This window comes from Lepidochelys olivacea (genome assembly GCF_965140295.1).
Source record: "Lepidochelys olivacea isolate rLepOli2 genome assembly, chromosome: 8".
Lineage (NCBI taxonomy): Eukaryota > Metazoa > Chordata > Testudines > Cheloniidae > Lepidochelys > Lepidochelys olivacea.
In genome coordinates, this window is record NC_140418.1 from 90,517,285 (window position 1) to 90,536,891 (window position 19,607).

At 40.1% G+C, this 19,607-nt stretch overlaps 1 protein-coding gene across 1 annotated transcript; it reads right to left on the reverse strand.

Moving 5' to 3' along the window:
* Positions 1–601: 601 nt before the first annotated feature.
* On the reverse strand, positions 602–19,364 carry UBE2U (ubiquitin conjugating enzyme E2 U). The gene is made up of 10 exons (XM_084635949.1): positions 18,904–19,364; positions 17,691–17,772; positions 16,125–16,217; positions 14,153–14,250; positions 12,888–13,014; positions 11,813–11,894; positions 8,285–8,373; positions 7,093–7,177; positions 2,265–2,380; positions 602–1,088 (listed from the first exon to the last, which is right to left on the reverse strand). Exons 1-10 carry the CDS (start codon positions 18,967–18,969, stop codon positions 964–966), a joined length of 963 nt encoding a protein of 320 aa, XP_084492075.1. The 5' UTR covers positions 18,970–19,364; the 3' UTR covers positions 602–963.
* Positions 19,365–19,607: the final 243 nt, after the last annotated feature.

Consider the following 19,607-nt stretch of genomic DNA (forward strand, 5'->3'; position numbering starts at 1 on the left):
AGTCCCTGGCTCAAGCAGTTTACAATCTACAACTTTTGTAAGCGCCAGTAAAAACTAGACGGTTCTATGGGCCTGACTCTGCAGTCCCTAAGTCAGCAAAGCCCCTGCTGACGTAAATAAGAGAACCTGATTGGGTCTTGAAATCTAGGTAGTATGGATTCAGGCCATAGGCCTTATTTCTTCCTTTATGAATCCTTCCCCTCTTTTTTCACATACCTATGATTTACCAGACTGTTAGCCACCAGACTAGTAGGCATAAACTGAGCTGCCTTTATAACCTAGATAAGGCCACTATTGATAAGCCAGAAAGTTATTTTTAAGAGGCACATTAAGTTTTTTCCCAGAAGCTGTACAACATTCACTCCTTTTTCAGCTAACATTGGTTTAGGGATCATGTATATTAAAGGCTGCATCATAACCCATAAGCATGAATGGTCAGAATTAAAGTTACAAGAGCAACATTAGCTTTGCCATTTTCTGGTTTTTGAGTGCTTAAAGACAGAACCTTAAAGTGTAGTTTGACTATAAAAATGACTATGGAGAAATGGTCTCTTCTTAATAGATCTGACTCCAAACACACACAGAGAGCAGATCTTCTGTCTGTAATGACCAACCCATTTTTTACTCCGTTAAGTCCTCTAGAGTGAACACAACTAAGATAGTGCACTGCAGAGTCTTGGGCAGCACCAACAGAGAGATGTAATAAGATCCAAGCGGTAACTCCACAGCAAATCCACTGAAGACAATGTGGTGGCGCAGATATCAGCGAATAATCTAGTTCACACAGGTGAAACTGAGATTTCTGCTCAGTTTTTACTCACCTTCTCATTGAAGCTGATAGGAATTTGCCTGAATAAGGAGTGAGTGAGAACTAAGGATTCACCCCATAGGACTGGTACAGAAGTCCTTTGATAAATGGTAAGAAAAAAAGTGTTTCCGGGTCTGTATATGTGATCTTACAGTTTAATCCTCTAATCCTTTGGTACAAAGAGTGTTAGTCCAGGCTACTAGATTGTCCACTTCACTCTCCCACGGCTCTTCCTCTTTGCTGAGGGGTCTCTTTTCACCTGCTGCTTGACTTTCTGGTTCTGGACCAGTCACATGGATGGTTTGAAATATCCATAGAAGAACAGATTAATAAAGAGAAAGGAGACAACAGGTAAGTATAAATAAGCTTTCCAAAACAAGCCACAGTCACATTTTTCATTTTTAAAATGCAGATCTTAATTTGCTCTGATTTCTGGATCCATATCTCCTAGGCATATACAGCGACTGTACATATGTATATACACATAGTATAAATCACATATATCTATGTGAAAAAATTGCAGAATCATGTGATAAACCACAATTATCATACAGCTCTGTCTGCCTCTCCTTAACTATCCCATCTAAACAGGGACTACTTCTAATATCACAAACTGCTTTAATCAACTGCCATAGAATTAGAACGAAAACCCCAACCTATCAAATGTGGAGTTTCTCCCCCATCTTACACTGGGACTCAGGCTCCGGACAAGGCAATGTTCTGTCTTGGACCCGTGACAAGTTCTTTCTGCCATTCACACCACCACACTCATGGTATTAAAGACTGTGTCAGTAGGGCTCTTTTGACTCCCACATGTAACAGCTATGGTTCAGCTCTCCACATCATCATTAAGAGCCAGCCCTGTATCTTGTACTAGTGAAAATGTGACCTAATTCCTGATCCTAGAAATGTAGAGTCTGATTCTCCTCTCTTTTACACAGGTGAAAGTTCACTCACTTCAGTGGAGTTACTCCTACTTTTCACTGGAGCAAGTCAGGAGAATCAGGCCTGTAAACTTGATTCTCATCTGGAGCCTGATCCATTGAAGTGAATGGAAAGATTCCCATTGTCTTCAGTGGGTTTGGATCAGGTGCCTGGTCAGCTGTCACTGAAGGGCAGAAGTTCATATGCAAGTTCCATTTATGCTTTGGTCAACAGAGAATAAAAACTGCAACCCGTACAAGGGCATAGGAGATTTGAATCCAGGCATATACTGATAGACTCAATTTCTGCCCTTGAGCCTGATACTGCTCCATCAATGTCAACTGGAGTTTTACCCTCAACAGAAGCAGGATTGGATCCATCATGCCAACACTCTTCAGGCCTGATTCAAATTTCACATTGGTTTTAAAATACAATGGAGCTAATTCTGATTTACACCAGTGTAAGTGAACAGTAAATCAGGTTCTATGTGCACATATCAGAAACATTACATTGTATGGTACTGATTCTTTACCTGGAGTTTGGTAAAGCAGGTTGTTGTCCTGTTCCATTTTCCTAATTTCTATCAGTTTCTCATCTATTGTTTGCTGCCTCTGCTTTCTGATGAGTTGAGAGACAATAGCATTGTATCTGTAAGCAGAAACAGAAGTAAATTAATGGATACTATCAAACATAAATTTGGTTAAACCTAACTTAAATAGGGCCCAAATCAACAGAACACTTAAGCATGTGCTCAACTTCAAACGTGCTTAAGCCCATTCCTAGTCAGCAAAGCAAAGTAATAAACAAGAACCTGAAAGTGACACTGATTATCGGTATGGTTCTGTAACTCTGGCCTTAATCCAGCAAAGCACTTAAGCACATGCATAATTTTAAACATGTGAGTAGTTCCACTAAAGTCAATGGGATTACTCGCATAATTAAAGTTAACCATGTGCTTAAGTGCTTTGCTGGATCAGGGCCTGAGTGTTTGGCACTTTGCAGAATTGAGCCTTATAGACGTATGTAAAACTGAGAGCTTGTCTACACTGGTCAGGTAATGCACTCTATGGGGGTGTATGATTTCTAAAGCATACTAACAGGTTGTGCATTAATTGGTCCATGTAGACCAGCTGGTGTGCACTGAGGTGTTACCTGTGAAACAAGTACAAAAACATGTGAATTTCTAGCACATGGTATAATTTTTAAGCTGACAATGTCCCTTTCAGCCTTCTCATTCAAAAAATTTGCCTGCCATTTTAAACGGGTTACATTTGGAGACAGAAAGCACAAAGCAATGGATTGAAAAGATAAAAGGATGTCAAATGAATTAAGTGCAACTCTAAACAGTAATTGTTTCTGTTTCTTACTGGAACAGAATACACCACTGTATTCAAACCCTGCAAACTATTGTAATAATCTTTGTACAAAGTCTGCTTTGCAGTATATCATCTGAAAACTCATAATTTGCTGGTCAGTATTGTCCTGATAAAATGTGTGTGACAACATTGTATGTGAAGTTATAAGATTCCCCTGTATGGTGTTAACACATGTTCCAAACACCACACCACTGCCCAAACAGAAGTTGGCAAACAGGTATGTCCTAAACAAAGGAATGTATGCTCTGCTTAATTTGCATTTAAGCAGTAAGAGAATCATCAAGCAGGAAGGAAAACAAAGAAAGTTCCAACAGATGGAAAAAAACAGGAAGAAATATCCTTCCACATAGACTCTTCGGCTCCTGGGTCTCAACTGGAAATGTTTTTCAAGAGGGGACTGAAACTATAAAAGGAGGGACAACCCCCCATCCCCACCCCGGCACCTTATTCTCTCTCTCTTCCTATCGCATTCACTGCGCCTGAAGAGACAAAGGAAGCAGCCATGGGACTCTGGGGAAGGGGTCCTGACCTGAGAGTTTGATCAGTAATCTGCTGAAGCATGTGGTGAGAAACTTTGCTTGAATCTTAGATAGTTTGTTAACTTAGGTGTTAGTAAATGTCTTCCCTTTATTTTCCTAGTAACCATTTCTGACTTTTATGCCTCATTACTTGTACTCATTTAAAATCTCTCTCTATTGTTAATAAATTTGTTTTACTGTTTTAGATAAAACAATCAGTTCAGGTTGAAGTTCCTGGGTAACTCCATTTGGGGTAACAAGTTGTGTGCATATTATTCCCTTAAAGGAATAACGGACTCAGTATATTTGCACTGCCCAGGAGAGGGCGGGGGAGTACAAGATGTGTTTCTGGGGGAAAATCTGAGACTGGGAGTGTGTTGGGGCTGGTGTTCTTTAAGGCTGGTAAGAGCCAAGGTGTGGCTAGCTGGCTGCAGCACACACACAGACATAGCTGGGAGTGACTTACGTGCTGGAGGCTGTTAGTGTGAGCCACAAAGCATTGTACAGGGCACCCCAGGTTACACGGCAGGGGTGGCACAGCTACTCATTAATCTGGATTGTACCCTGGTACGTCACACTTACACTTACGTTCTGCCTCAAAGATTCGTTTACTATTGTTAATGTCTCAGACTCCTCCCCACTTTCTGTCTGCACCATTAGAATATAACTAAGTGTGTGAGGGAAGACTGTTGGAGTAATTAAATTCACAGTATGATGTACTTTAAAACATAGGCATAATAGGATGCCACTCCAATGGTTTTTTTAATGTCTTGTTATTTTCTCTTGGCTGGTAGATAATATTTGATATATTCATACCTTCCAGGACATTTTTGATCTCTTTGCATTGGGGAAAAGGCTATAGAATGGGTTGCTGTTATTGGGACTTTTAATTTATCTTTGATAAAATGAAATTGAAAGTTCAACTACATAAAGAGAACATTTGTTCAATGCATTCTCTTTCCAACCAGAAGGTGGCAAACAAGGTTTTAGCTTTTGATAAATAAAATTGCACCACTGTTTTCAGGGGTAGGAAGAGTTAAAAAAAAATGTAGAAGTGTATTCGCTTTATGTACTTTTTCTTTCGAAGTAACCCAGCAGTAGTGAATTTTAAAAAGGAAATGGTGCTCAGTTAGTCTACATGATTCGGATGCCTTTTCACATCAGAGGAGAAAAAATACAAAAGGATCAATCTTTACACATTCATTACCACATTAAGTCACTTAACCTCTCTGCTTCCTCAGTTTCCTCATGTACAAAATGAAGCTAATGGAGTTACCTGCCACACAGGGGAATTGTGCAGCTGCATTAATTAGTAAAGCACTTTGAGATCCTCGGCTGAAAGCTTGTGCTCAAGTACTTTGCTGAACAAGTACTATAGTTGTGTGCTGGGGAACTTCTTTATTCCTTTTATTCTCATCTTCAGAAAACTTCACTCTGACATAAAACCTAACCATTAATTTTCAAGATCCTCCAACATTCCAGGCCTTTCCACGTGCCCTCCAGATACTAATTCTTTACTGTTCACCCATTTTGTCCCTGCACACTATCTTCCTTCTCCAACTATCAGAAGATTTATCCATCTGCCTGACTCTCTGGCTGCTTTCAATGCCATTTCAAGATCCATCTCTGCTTTCTGGCCTATGATTTTATAATTTCACTAAAATTATAAACAACATATCGTGTACCTGGGTGTCCCTTGTGACCAACCATTCTCTCTGTATCTCTGCCCTATGGGTTGCTAACCCTCCAAGATTGTCCTGGAGCCTCCAGGAATTAAAGATTAATCTTTAATTAAAAAGTATATCATGTGATGAAACCTCCAGGAATTTATCTGATCAAAATTGGCAACTATCTCATCTAACGATGATGTGCCACATTCAGCTATTTGTTACTTCAGGGTAAATCATAGGCTCAGCAGAGTTAGTCCAGATTTTTACTGGTGTAACTGAGAGCTGAATTTGACTCAACACTAATTACATACATACTAGTGTAGTACATGAATGTACATAATCAGCTGTGAAACATCTTGTAATCCTTTTATATGAATAGTGTTATACAAAAGCAAACTGTGTTGCAATCTATTTTATGTTTCATGAATGAGTTACAACTTTAATAAGAAAATGTCAACTATATTATTATATAGCCAACAATTAAGGTTGTTTCTGCACTGATGTCAGAAAATTTGGCCTCTTACTTCCCTACCCAATGCTACGAGTGAAGGACATATTGCAAGCTTTAAAGCATGAACATGTTTTGTGAGCTGTTTGCAATTGGGGAAAGAATACCAAAATACTGTTTGAACCTGGTTCCGGGCATTTGAACCTGCCTTTGATTAATCAAACCCAGAAGTTCAAAAAGAGAAAAAAACCTGTTAAAAGTACATGGTCTCCTACCACCAGAGGGCAGTGAGATGTGGCTATTTCAAACCAATAGGTTCCCTCCTCTACCCACTCCCCCCCACCCCCCCAGAAAAACCACACAGTAATTTCCTTTCCAGCTCCAATGAAACTAACATGAAAAATGTGCTATGCTTGACAGTGAAAAAGACAGCTTTCCGAAACAACTCCTGACTGTTGAGCCATATGCAAAAATGGACAGATGAGTTTAAAAGGACAAGTTCCTGGTTTTTCTGAATATTTTCTTGGGTCATGTAGGATGCTTTGGCACTACATAATGAAACAATTATCAAACATAGAAAACAAAGGAGTTCTGTTGAAGGAAATAAAACAAGGAAGTCATGTCCAAGGAAAATTAACCTTATATTTTAGAGGTTTCTTCAGAAAGAAAAATAAGCTTTCAATTTGGGTTAAGAACTTGCTGTCCTTCACATTCAACCTGAAATTACCCATTCATTTTCTTCCAATTCATGCTGAAGGCAAATAGGATTTGAACAGTAAAAGCGGTTCCTAACTTTTTGGCCTGTTGTAAAGGTTCAGCAGCAATAAAAAGGAGTGAGAAAGTTCAGTTTGATCTGAAAGATTACAGGGCAGCACAATGACCTTGCATTTTGCTTTGCCTTTTCCTTACAAACGCTGCTGGGAAACAGGGTTTCAGTCACAGGGGAACTTAAAGTGAAATAAGAGTAGGCACTCAAAATGTAAGGGCCTTGGTCCAGATCCTCAGCTGACTTTACGTGCCTGAGCTGTGTTTGGCAGGGTGGAAGGAAGCGGTGGAGAACCTGTGGGAGTCCCAGAGTCATTCTGGTGCTCAAGAGGCTCACTTTACTGCTGGTCCATAAAAAAGCAGCAGGCATCCATTCTAGTAGAGCCCTGTCCTAGAACTTTCTCGGGCACTACTCGGTGGGAATCCTACACTGCTTCTGTTCCCAATGCCCTCTACCCTCAGACCATCCACACAAAAACAAAACACAAACAAAAGCACTACAGTTCAAATGTTGCCATGGCATATGCAAAGACCTGGGCCTAAATGTATAACAATTTAAGCTCAGTAGATTTAAGACACTTACGAATTCTCATCCCATTCTCCTGTCTCTTTCACATTTTTTGCCTTCCAGCCATAACAGTTCCCTATAAATGCTGGATCTTCAAACACTATAATGGCATAATTACAGAAAGTTACAGTTAGAGAAAAAGATGCACCGGTCATCACATTCCCCAAAGAAATAGTAAATATCAGATTAGTACAAGTATATGCGTCACTTAGAGAAGTTTATAGCAGAATCCTGCACTATTAAAGTCAATGAGAGTCAATGGAATCAGGACTTAAACCACTAACAATTCTGACCTCAGTTAAAATGGGGTAAATTTGAAGTAATTCCATGAAACTCAGTGGAGTTACTCCGATAAACACTAGTGTAATTGAGAGCAAATTTTGATCTCTTGTCTTAGGTGGATAGCAACACTATATGTGCATTTTTAAAGTATTACAAATAAAACAACAAAATAGGACAAGAATTACCACTGAAATGCATGAACATAAGGTGGTGATTATATGATACACATTTCTTTTGAATAGAATATATAATAAATAACAATATAAACCTGATCCTGCAGACCGAAACTCCAATAAGTAATCCCCCTAAAATCCTATTAAAACACTGTCATGCATCCAAGTATGCTGGTAACTTAGTTACAACAGACTCTGGTGGTGGAACACCGCATTATCATCAGAGCAATGTGTTGGCCATGGTCCACATCTGTTTTGTTTTGATCTTATCATCCTCCCAAACATTTTCCTACTCGTCATAATTGTATACACTTCACTAATGATGCCTTAATACGTTTTCTTCCGTACAAACCTAGGTTTCCAAACTTCCTAACAAGAACTTACTTAGATTGTAAATTCTTGGGGGCAGAGACCCTCTTTTTCTTCCATGTTTGTACATTGGACCTGCTGTGCTAGGCGGAATCCATGACTGGGACTCCTAGGACAATTCAACAATAAATAAGAATAAGGGCCTGATCTTCAACTGGTGTAAACTGACATAGCTCTACTGAAATCATTACAGCTATGTCAATTTACATCACCTGAGGATCTGACCCTAATTTGTGGATGCTTAAGATATTACAGCTTGATTCTGCTCTCACTATCAGGAACAATGCCACTGAAGTCAAAGTTGTACACTAGTGTAAATCCTGCAGGAGAGAAGAATCAGGGCCACTATGTTTAATTTTACTAAATCAGGCATATCATCTTACATGGGGCTTTAAAATGTTCTGCTGCTTTTGATGTGGCTATTCCTGACCACATCCTGTGGTAATCTTCAAACGAAATGGTTGTAATCCTTCTGAAAATATAAATGCATAGTAAAGTTTCTGGTGATCAGACAATTTGGTAGTAAACAAAGATTTTCATGTATAACCTTCCACAAAACAACAGAATGAATTAAAAGGGTTTTAAATTACTGCATTACTGGCTGATTGCAAATGACAGCGAAATAGAGTCACTAGTGTGTAAAGCAGCCATCTTAAACAAGAGCAAACACTAATATTTTAAAGACGTTTTAGCTATGTTTACATGTTACGGGTTTATGAGACAACCAGATGGATTATTTTCATAGTCTGCCCCCCTCTCCCCCACAGCCCCTTCCAGGGATTAGTTTAGCAGAAAAGAACCAATTTTCTGATTATTTATAAAGCGGATCTGGTTAAGGGAATATATAGCTAACAGGAATATATACCTTCTAAAATAGCTATCATAACTCACCAACAAACAACACAGGAGAGAGTTTTTTAAAATCCTCTTTATATGTTTTATATCTTTAGTCTCAAAACTATTACACATATATTCAATATAAATGAAGCAAAGTTGCTATTTCAATATTGCATTTTCCAACTATTAATTGTATTACTGTCTGGTTTATTCACACTCACACTTGACCAAATTCTCCTCCCAGTTAAACTTTGTGCTCACTCTAACTTGCACCAAGGCTAATACAGTCCCCAGCCAGCTTCACCCCCTCATCTATGCCAAGGATTAAGCTCAAGAGGTGAAATCCTGGCCCCATTCAACTCAATGGGAGTTTTAGCATGGACTTCAATGGAGTCAGGATTTCACCCCAAATCTCTATACAGACTCTAGAATAAAGACAAGTGTAGGGTTTCATGGCCCAGCTGCCTCAGAAATAATGTGGCATAAGAAACATGAAAAGAAATTTTGAAAAAGAGAAATATACATCCTTTTTGCTGGTGACATATCTCAGAAACAGTACGTCAGACCACTTCATTCTGGCCCAAAAATCTGGTCAAAGACCATTTATACTAGACATCAACTACAGAGGTTTCACATGAGGCATTTAGAAGAGGGGGTTAAGGCCAAAAAATAGAAAAAGAAAAGTTGGTTGCGACCTTATACGAATATATCTTCACAATACATTATTTTGTTCAAAATTAGGAATATCAATTAGCCTTTTGAAACGTATTATCTCTCTTGCCATTACATGTTTAAGCACAATTGTTTGGGTAGCTAAGTAAACTCATTTTAACATGGTGGAGGTGATTTTCCCTAGATTATTAGCTCTGTGGGGCAGGGACTGCCTTTTTTGTTCTACCTCTATACCACACCTACCACATTAGGGTCTTGGTCCAGGAGTGGGGCTTGCAGATGCTACCACAACCCTACTACTACTAGCTTTCAGACACTACCTCTGCCCCCATTGAAATCAGTGGAGCTGTGTTAGGGCTTGTCTACATGTTGCTTTAGTCTGCACCTGAGGGGTGTAAATTTTAGTTCACACTATGTGTCATGCACTAACTGGCCTATGTGGACCATGCTGGCATGCGCTATCTTCGGGGTAGGCAACCTATGGCCCGCATGCCAAAGGCAGCACGCGAGCTGATTTTCAGTGGCACTCACACGGCCTGGGTCCTGGCCACCGGTCCGGGGCGGGGGGCTCTGCATTTTATTTTAATTTTAAATGAAGCTTCTTAAACATTTTAAAAACCCTATTTACTTTACATACAACAGTAGTTTAGTTATATGTTAAAGACTTATAGAAGGAGACCTTCTAAAAATGTTAAAATGTATCAGTGGCGCGCGAAACCTTAAATTAGAGTGAATAAATGTAGACTCGGCCCACCCCTTCTGAAAGGTTGCCGACCCTTGCACTAGATGATCCCTAGTACATGTTAATGTAGTCTCATTTCAAACAGTAACATGTTAACATGCAGTAGGGAACATCTAGTGTGTACCAGCAGGGTCCACATAGGCCAGTTAGTGTGCAACATGCTAGTGTGGACTAAAATGTATACCCCTCTGGTGTTGACTAAAGCACAATGTAGACAAACCCTCCACGAGAGCAGTTAGGCCAACACTGAGTGCTTTTGAGAATCTGACCCGATGGCATCACCTTTTGGAATACATGGACGTGGAACACCACAAATTTATTGTCTTGCTTGGCTCTTCATTATGTACTGTATTGTCTTGTGCTAGGTGCTTTTGTTTCAATAAAGATACCTTTACAATTTAATCCTCAAAAAAGTCAAATAAAACAAATCGGTCTATGTAATTCTATATAGTTTTATAGATAACAAGAGATAATTGTACATGTGAACCAGGAAAACTGCTGCAATCCCATTGCTGTCAGACATTCAGGAGGCAATAGTGAAGTTCAGAGGGAGGAAACCAGCCCGTGAGAAAACATGGACCTTTGAGCTCAATGACCACCATTATTTTTATCTATCCAGTGTCCTCCTGACATACCCTAGCCTTTGAAGTCCTGTAAAATGTCAAAAGCAGCTCTTCAGATGTGTTTTGCTTTTACCAATATTTAAAGCTATATCCTGAAAAGGAAATGATTCCATTATGGAGCCTGACACTTAATTCCTTCCATTCCAGACCCAGAACTTTCACTTCAGTCAGTGGAAGCCCTGGGTGTCCAAAGAAGGTGGGATTGATCCATAATACGTTTGTGACAAACTAATACTCTTCATTCTTTTTGTAATGGTTCTGATTCTGTATCCTCTGAAGTTCATGCAAAACTTAATGATCCCACGTCCATTGGAGTTAACAGCAAAACTTCCACTGATAACTTCAGAAGGAGCAACATCAGGTTGAGATTGTATTAAGAGCTATATCCCAAAAAGAGCAATTATTTTCTTTTTCCCGTTAGTGGATATTCCCAATTATTTAACTTTCTTATGGAAACATCTGGCAAGCGGTTGCCTTTACAGTTATTGCCAGTAAGTCTTATGTCCAACTGAAATGAGTTCCTTACCTACCGGCGTATAGCCAGGAATTGTGTCATTGTTGGGCCAAGTGATATTTTGGTTGGACCTAGTCAATGACATTTATTCCAGGAGATTATACATATTTTAGGTTATTTATTATTTTAATAGTATAGGGAAACCAACAAACTCTTTCTAGAATACACAAGACTGTTTTTATTTTGCATTTATTTCTATAGTACTAGAGTTGTGCATGACGTTACTACTGAAATAATTCTCAGGTTAAATTTCAAGCTAACATACAGGGTCCGGTTCTCTTCCTAATTCAGGTCCCTTTGCACCACTCCAGAATCTGACTGTATCTGGTCACCTGTGAATTCCCTTAGTGTTAGGGTTTGAAGCTAGTGTATTGAGTTCCTACCCCATCCCTATCTCCAGGAACTAGCATTTAGGGTGAGTCTAGCACAATAGGGGTGAAATCCTGGCCCTACTAAAGTCACATGCAAAACTCTCATTGGCTTCAGTGGGGCCAAGATTACTTAGTTCATCATAACTTGTTACCTGACATGGCCCCGAGAAGATGCTTCAGATGGCAAGTAATACTTTGGAGAAGAAGCACAAACTTTCCCAGTGCTAGAAAGGTCTGCAAAGGAGAAGATGAACATTTAAAAAAAAAAACCTTTATGACTCAGATCCTGTAAATTGGTTCAGTTCCACTGACTTCAATGGAGCTATGTTGATTTATATCAGATAAAGATTCCCCCCAGTACTCATACAATTAACAACCCATCACATCTGCACTATGGTATAGATACTGGGTTTGATTCCCCTCTGCATGTGCACCACTCCTCCTGTCCCTTTCATTAATAACATCAGCCAAAAGGAGTGCAGCCGTCCCACCCAGTACTCCGGAGGTTTGGGTAGGCAGCTGGCACAGCAGCAGATTCTGATGACTTTGTGCCAGCAGGAAGGTCCTTTGCAACAGGCAAATTCTCCTCTAGGAACCAACCCCTTATTGCCAGAATACAGCCACTTTGTGGCACCTGAGTGGCATGAAGTGGTCAGAGTGGGCTGGAATTTGGCTCACTGAGAGCAAGTACAGCCACAGTACTAACCTTTCATATCTGCCACTTGCTCTGCTTGCTCCAACAACATGAAATACACTGACCCAAATTCTGCCCCAATTTATACCCTAGTTGTAGCTGCTTTTTCAGGGTAGTCATTGTGTAGCATAACCATAGCACACTGAAGATTTACAAGGCAAGTACAATTCATATTAGGCAGGCAAGTCATGGAAAGGATAGCAGTATTTCTGCTCTCTGGCTCCCGGATTCATCTAACACCCTTCCTCTTACTTACTTTTCCTGCAACAGATCTGACATTCCCTAATATCATTATGTAAATTATACTGGTTCTCACTCACCAACGTGTAATTTATAGGGCCACTTACATTCGCTCTGAATTTGGCCCAGCATATTCCCTTTCAAAACACTAACTGGTGTTTGTTGACATTAAATTACCAGTCATACTAGTATAAATATACTGTTGTGCATACAATAAACTGTTTTTTAAAGAAGGAGTTTTAAAAGAAACAAGACTATATTTATGGGTAATAACAAAACAAGTACAGTATTACCTTCTAGGTGCTGGCTAGTTCTAACACATTGTATAACCATTTGTCTGTACAAGGATATGTTGTTTTTCAGCATTTCTGCTGCTTCCACATTCACTGCATTTTCCAGTTCTGGATTAGAAAGCATGACCTGTATAAAGGTATAAACATGCACACACACCCACACCCACATACAGAGAGAGAGAGAGAGAGAGAGAGAGAGAGAGGGTACATATTGGTCTGTAAAACATCTATTCTTCTCAGAACACATAATCCATCAAAATTGTTGATTTCATAGTTTTACAATGAATTAATAACAATCATACTGGTATGTTAAATTCAAAGCAAAAACGAGGCTGCTTTGTGCTTTGTTACGATTGAGATTGGGCCCTTCATTTTGATTTCCTTAAAAAAGGGCTACATGGTCATAACCTATGCTCCCTTCTTCCTGTTTTCTCTCAGGTTTTTGTGTAATTCCAAGCAGACAGCCATGAATGATACATGACTCCCATTTGTTTTACTCATAACCAATACTAGGGTGTCCACAAAAATCACGCATACATCTGGGGGCCATTTTCAGTCATGAGTGGAGGGCAGGATATCCTTCATAGTGATGGGAAAGACATTAAAAAGGGATATGACTTGCTCCAAGGAGAAAGCTGTATGAATTTTTTTCTTGGAAGAAAAGGCAGTAAATTTGAAACATTGAGGCCTGTGTGTTAAAAATGAAGGTAGCTGCTTTGAGTTACTCACGAATCTCAAGACCTATGCCAACACTCGTGATCAAGACTTTGACTATGAGATAATTCAGGAATTTAAAAGTAGAGCTATCAGCATTTTAAAAGTATTTTTTAAAGTACAGCGAATCAGGCAGAGTACACATGTCTTGAGCAGTGGCTTACTCAAGATAAGAAAGCATAAATCCAAAAGATCAAAGTAGCTACTGGTCAAAAATATTTAGCACTGGCAACAGCTTCAATCATACTCATTCATTTATCTATCTGTCTGTCTTACTCAGAAGTAATGTGCTGCCAAATGAGACACCAGGGAACAAATTCAGAAGTAAAAATAAAGTAAACATTAAAAAAAAGATGTTCCACAGAATATATTTGCTGTGGCTCTGAAGTTATCCAGCCATTTGCATTTTTAATTTTAAATCAAATGAATAATCCTACATCCCACAATCAGTCTGCATGTTTGAAATCCCTACTATATAAGTAAAGTACATTTTAGTATTTTCTTTTATGAAAGAGATTTAAAGTCAGTAGTTTACAATACCCTTTTCTTACCTGGACAGCGAGTAAAATGCTACTCATCGTTAACTTTCCATTCCACTCTTTAGGGTTTTCTAGAAAATCTATACAAGGTCTCCCCGAGTGCTGATCCACTGTGTTGGAAAAAAAACAGTTGTGTAACTTCAAAAGAGTTCAGCAATATGGCTGTTGTATGCTAGAGGAACGAGGGAGAGTTACTGTTTTATTTATAGCTTTAAATTACTCAGACTACCCAGGTGTTGCACAGGGCAAATCAAGGTAACCGGATGTTCCTATCATTGTCACACTTGTCCTCCCTTCCACACTCCCTCTGATTGTTCAGTTAGATTACACTTTTACAAAAAATTCTGTCTGTCAAAGTTTATTATTGAAATAACATAAAAAAGTATGTTAAAAGAACATTTACATTGCAAAGTCAAGCATTCAAAAATTAGGAAATGCCAGATGTATGGTTACCTGTGCAATCTTAAGGGCTTATCTACATGGGAAAATTTTTCCTGTACAATTTCAGTCTTTTTGGCACACACTGCCACAAGTCCACATAGAAAAATTCTAGTTTTGATTTATCTGGCATTTTATCCCATTTTCCTTAATCTGTTTTGAAAGCAGGATAACTATTTCAGAATGAGTTATACTAGTATAAGCTTTGTGTGGACACATCTCGATTCTGCATAAACCCACCACTTCTGGCAGTCCTCCCACTGCCGTCCCAAACTGCACTGCTTCACATCTGTTTACCAGTGTGTCCTCTACTGCTTCAGGGCTTAGCTTGACCGGACGTCACCTCTTTTTAAATGCTGGCACACACCTGGATGCACCCCTTTACAATTTCAGCTTGTAGCAAGTTCACACACCCAGAGTCACATATCCATTATGGCAGCCATACATTGTGCTTCTGAGTGGGCCTGTCTAGAAGTCCTGGACCTCCTTGCCCTGTGGGGACAGGGACATGTCCAGTCCATTTTAACAGCAGTCACTGTTTTACACTGATTTACAAGTGGCCATCGGAGCAAGAGTGGGAGAAGGGGCACTCACAGGACAAAGCCCAGTGTTGTGCTAAAGTGAAGGAGCTGCAGCAGAGTTACTACACCGCTAGGGACACAAACAGGACCTCTGGTAGTGCTCTCGGTACCTGCCCTTCCTATGAGGAGCTGTACTAGATTTTTGATGAGGACACTACCTGTGAATCCCATCATAGGGTTCTGGACAGTTTGACCAAGGCATCGGAAGGTGTTAAAATGACCACAAACCCATCCAGGAGGCTATTCCCCTAGGCAGCCAAGATCTCTTTGGTATACCAAATCCGAAGGCAGAGAGCACCAGAGATGCCCCCAAAACCCAGGTGAAGAGCCAGCTTGTCAGTGCTGTGGAGGGGACCTCTTCTGGTCAGAGTGATGTGCTGTATTACAATAAAACTGTATAGGGGAATTTAAACAACTTTGTTCCAGGTACTGGCTGGGCGCTGTAATGCTTGGCAAATGTGAGCTATGATACTATATGTCTGCTCAGCTTTTATTAACACAGCCTTTGGCTATGTAGACTTCTTTCTTGCATTTCACTTTGTGCAGGATGGGAAGTTATGCAGGACACAGGGAAAGAGGGAGCTCCTGCTGCAGTAGCAGACACTCTCTAGGAAGGGACATGTGCTTTCGTTGTCCCTAAGGGCATGCTGAGCCCAGAGACAGCCCAGTTTTCAAACAGATGAGTCTTAATAAGACCCAGATCCTGCATTTAATCAATGAATCCTGCATTTGGGCACTGAGGCATGAAAATGGAGATTTATGCACCTGTGGGACAACCTGAGCATTCAAATGCATGGTTTAGACATGGTTTATGAATTCCCTGCCTGAAAATTGCACAGAGTTGTTGGGAGGGGTTGAACAAGGTTTCTGTTGGAACAACGGTAGTACAGGAAATAAAAGTCAAGCTAAACAAGTAGCTGAAATATCTAACTACATGATCAGACAATTTCTCACGTGGTCCTTACCATTGGGATGGAATGGAATGGTGTTGAACATAACAGTTGGAGGGACACTATTGTACTCTTCAGTGTACTTTATTGACAGCTGGAGAACAGCCCCTATTATGAGAAAGAGATTGGTATTAACTAATGTACTATCTTGTATTTAACAAGCACACCTGTGTTGCATTTGTCCAATGAAGGCTTTGCTATTATAGGTTTTTTGTTTTGTTGTTGAAAGTTGTGTTCCTTGTGCTAATGTTAACAAGCTCTGGAAAACAACAGGTGAAGCAGGATGCTTCACATTAGATGAAAATGCTTATTTAAACTATCTCTAATAATACATATACTTACTGGATTGCTGAATTATCGTCATCAGTTGAACTTAGTGCCATTGAAGAGTGTCAGATGAACAGGTCTGGAAGCTGAAATCAATTCACAGAACAGGTACTCGATGTGCCAAGGCACAGCAGGGCTGGAGTAAGGCAGAAACACTCTAAACCTACGCCTACGGTCCCAGTTCCTGGACTTACGGGATTACATTCTGGATTCAGCTTTCATTTGCTAAAAAAGTAAGTTTCTACTCTTCGAAGGGTTGCAAAGAAACCCTTGAAAACATGACCTGACTGTAACCGCTGCAGACAGCCTGAGAAGTGAAAACTGCTTGATGCATCTCGAGATGGAGTCACTGAGTTCTGGGGATACCCTGCTACCATTAATAAGTGTGAGGGCCCCTGATGCTTCTCCTGGGGAGAAAAGGGCATTTCATATCCCTTCTTTGATCTCTCAAGGTCGGGGGAAGGGTCATGGTATGGGGGCCAGACTGTGGGAATGAAGCCACAGGGAGCCCCATGTCATGGTGTGCCTAGGGCTCATGATTGCCTCAATCCAGTCCTGACACAGGGTAAGCTTCCCCACACTACCACATAAGTGTACCTCAGTGTTGTCTTGTAAGGACCATAGCTAGGGATGAGTGAGGAGGTTAGACTCCTTCTTTATTCTGGGCTCTATTTTGTAAGGTGCTGAACACCCCTGTAAAATAGCACTGTTCAGTAGCTCAGCATCTTGCAAGCCTGAACCCTCTATCAACAGCCTTAAGAAGGAAGTCAGTTAGGACCAAAAACAGTAGGTTTTTTTTTTTTAAATGTGGACAGGTTGTTTAATAGGATGGGACTGTGGCCACCAAACTGCTGTCAGAGGGTAACAACTTTCAGTCACTACTTACTCTACCTGTGATGAGTAAGAGTCAACCATCTACAGATAAAGTGGTTATTAGTGATTTCCTGAGACACAGATCTCTTGGCTGGGATTTGAAATTCAGTGCCTCCTATGAAAATTCCACCCCTTATTTTGTAAAATATTCACATGTTGTACATTGAATAACAACAAACATAATTTACAAAATGTTAATGTAGTCATGGAGGGGTACTAAAAACAAATGTGCAGCTAATAATGAAAAGCCAGTCAAATTCTGTATGCTTTCTTAAAACTGTTCGCATTATCAATTTTTTAAAATAGCCAGAAGGATAGACATAACATTACACACACAACACTTATAAAATCACATGGTATGGTAAAATTTTTATATGTTACCTTCCCAGAGAGAATCCTTGAGTCCCTGGACTTCGGCTAGCCATTCTAGCAAATTATCCTTTATAGGAGTGACAAAGATGCCCTAAAACAAAGGTACAAAAAGAAGATAAAGTGTGGAACGTGATGAACTTGACATGTTCCCTTAAAAAAAATACCTGCTTACTTTTCAAGTTAAAATTAAGAGTTGTGAGAATTAGTTAATTAATGTTTCTAAAGGACTTTGAGACCTTTGGATGCATGAAAATACTATGTGGAAACATGAAAGATTCTTATGAAACCTAACAATAAAAATACGCATATATATGTAATGTGGTCATAGTCCTTTTCAACCTGGCTTTTTTGGGAAGGGTGGATGGGTAGGAAATATAGCATATTGCTACAGAGATTATATTTTTATGAAAATAAAACTGCCAAGCATCATCAGCTAGCACTGGATTTGGACTAGTTATCAGTCCCAGAGCCAGCCAGTCCACACAAATATTTTGTTTTAAATTTTTGTTAAGTAGTTCACTTGCCACATGGACTCTGACACCAAAATTCCTTTCTCAAGTTCCCTTAAGGGTTTTGTGTGCACACTGGAGAAATACAAATGGGGTACTTAAAAAACCAATGTGAAGCTAACCAGAAGTCAGTGGGATTTTTGCACGCATATGGGGACTGCAATATCAGGTTGTCCATTTGGATTCTTATTAAACTTCCTCTAATTACCAATGAAATCCCAAAAGAATAAAGCTCCACTATTATGAAACCATGTACAGTTATAGTTCATTAAATTACATCTGATGATCTGTGGAATTAACTTTGAAAATGAAAGATAGTAGGGTTAACCTTCCTCCCCCTGCCAAAAAAACCCACAACAACCACCACCCGAGAATTATATGTCTACACTGGAGCTAGAAGGTGTAGGTTCCAGCTCAAGTAGACATACCTGCACTAGCTCTGATCAAGCTAGCTTGATAAAAATAGAAATGCAGATGCAGTGGTGCAAGGGGTGGGACTGGCTGCCCACCCAAGTGCAATTCTGGACAAGACTCTAGGTACGTACTCTGTACATAATTTTGTGGTTTTACTTCTTTTGTTGAGGAGGGGTGTGGGAAGGGATGCTAACACAAAATGGGGGAAAGCCAGACTCAGGATGTAAAAAAGATGCCAGTTGCATGTTAATGGGTTATACCAGCTTAGATATTGGAAAATATACAAAGATACTACTCACAAAAATGTTGTCTTCTTTATACTCCAGATACTCTCTTTCCAACAAGAAGTAAGCTCTGGAGTGCATAGCAATAAGAGAACTTGCGCAGGCCTCTTTCTCTCTTGCCTTCCCCTCACAATATAGTTCTGGCTTCACAGAAGCTGTCCTCTTGCAAAAGGGCAGGTGATCCTCCCACTCTAATTCCTGCCTCACAGCAGTTAGTGGCTTGTGCACATAATTTCTAAAGGGTTTGCACGGAGTTTAAAGAGGCTAATGGCCCTGAGCTGAAATCCAAAGGAGTCAGTCAGAGCTAAAAGCACCACACGGAGCTGGTGAACGCTTAGTAGCAGAGGCTAAACAAACCCAGATAAGGAGCTTATTCCTGATCCATTGAATTTTCTTATATGGCTGGACAGTGTCTATAGGAGGAGGAGCGCCAGGGCAGCTGGGAGCCCCCGCAGCACATAGCAGAGGTACAAGGAATAGGCTGGACTCTGTGTATAGTGTTACCCAGCAACAGATTCCTTGGTCTGCTCAGCTGGAAAGGCTATGGCTTTGTTCCCCGCCCAGCCAATCACAGGAGGTCTTAGTTCATTAATCGGCTTGCCCCAATCACAAGTGGCCTTTCACCCAGCACTTAAAAAAGAGAGTTCCCCCTGGCTGCAGCTGCCATGACACTAGAGGCAAAGCTTAGAGGCCAAGCCATGACTCTAGAGGAGAGGTCG

Excerpts from the sequence above, each read along its gene's own strand:
- UBE2U (XM_084635949.1), bottom strand. The coding sequence starts at position 18,969 with ATGCACTCCAGAGCTTACTTCTTGTTGGAAAGAGAGTATCTGGAGTAT. Across the intron at positions 14,251-16,124 it reads CATTCCATTCCATCCCAATG|TGGATCAGCACTCGGGGAGA; the intron begins GTAAGGACCACG and ends TTTCCAACACAG. Across the intron at positions 2,381-7,092 it reads GGAGAATGGGATGAGAATTC|ATACAATGCTATTGTCTCTC; the intron begins GTAAGTGTCTTA and ends TTCTGCTTACAG.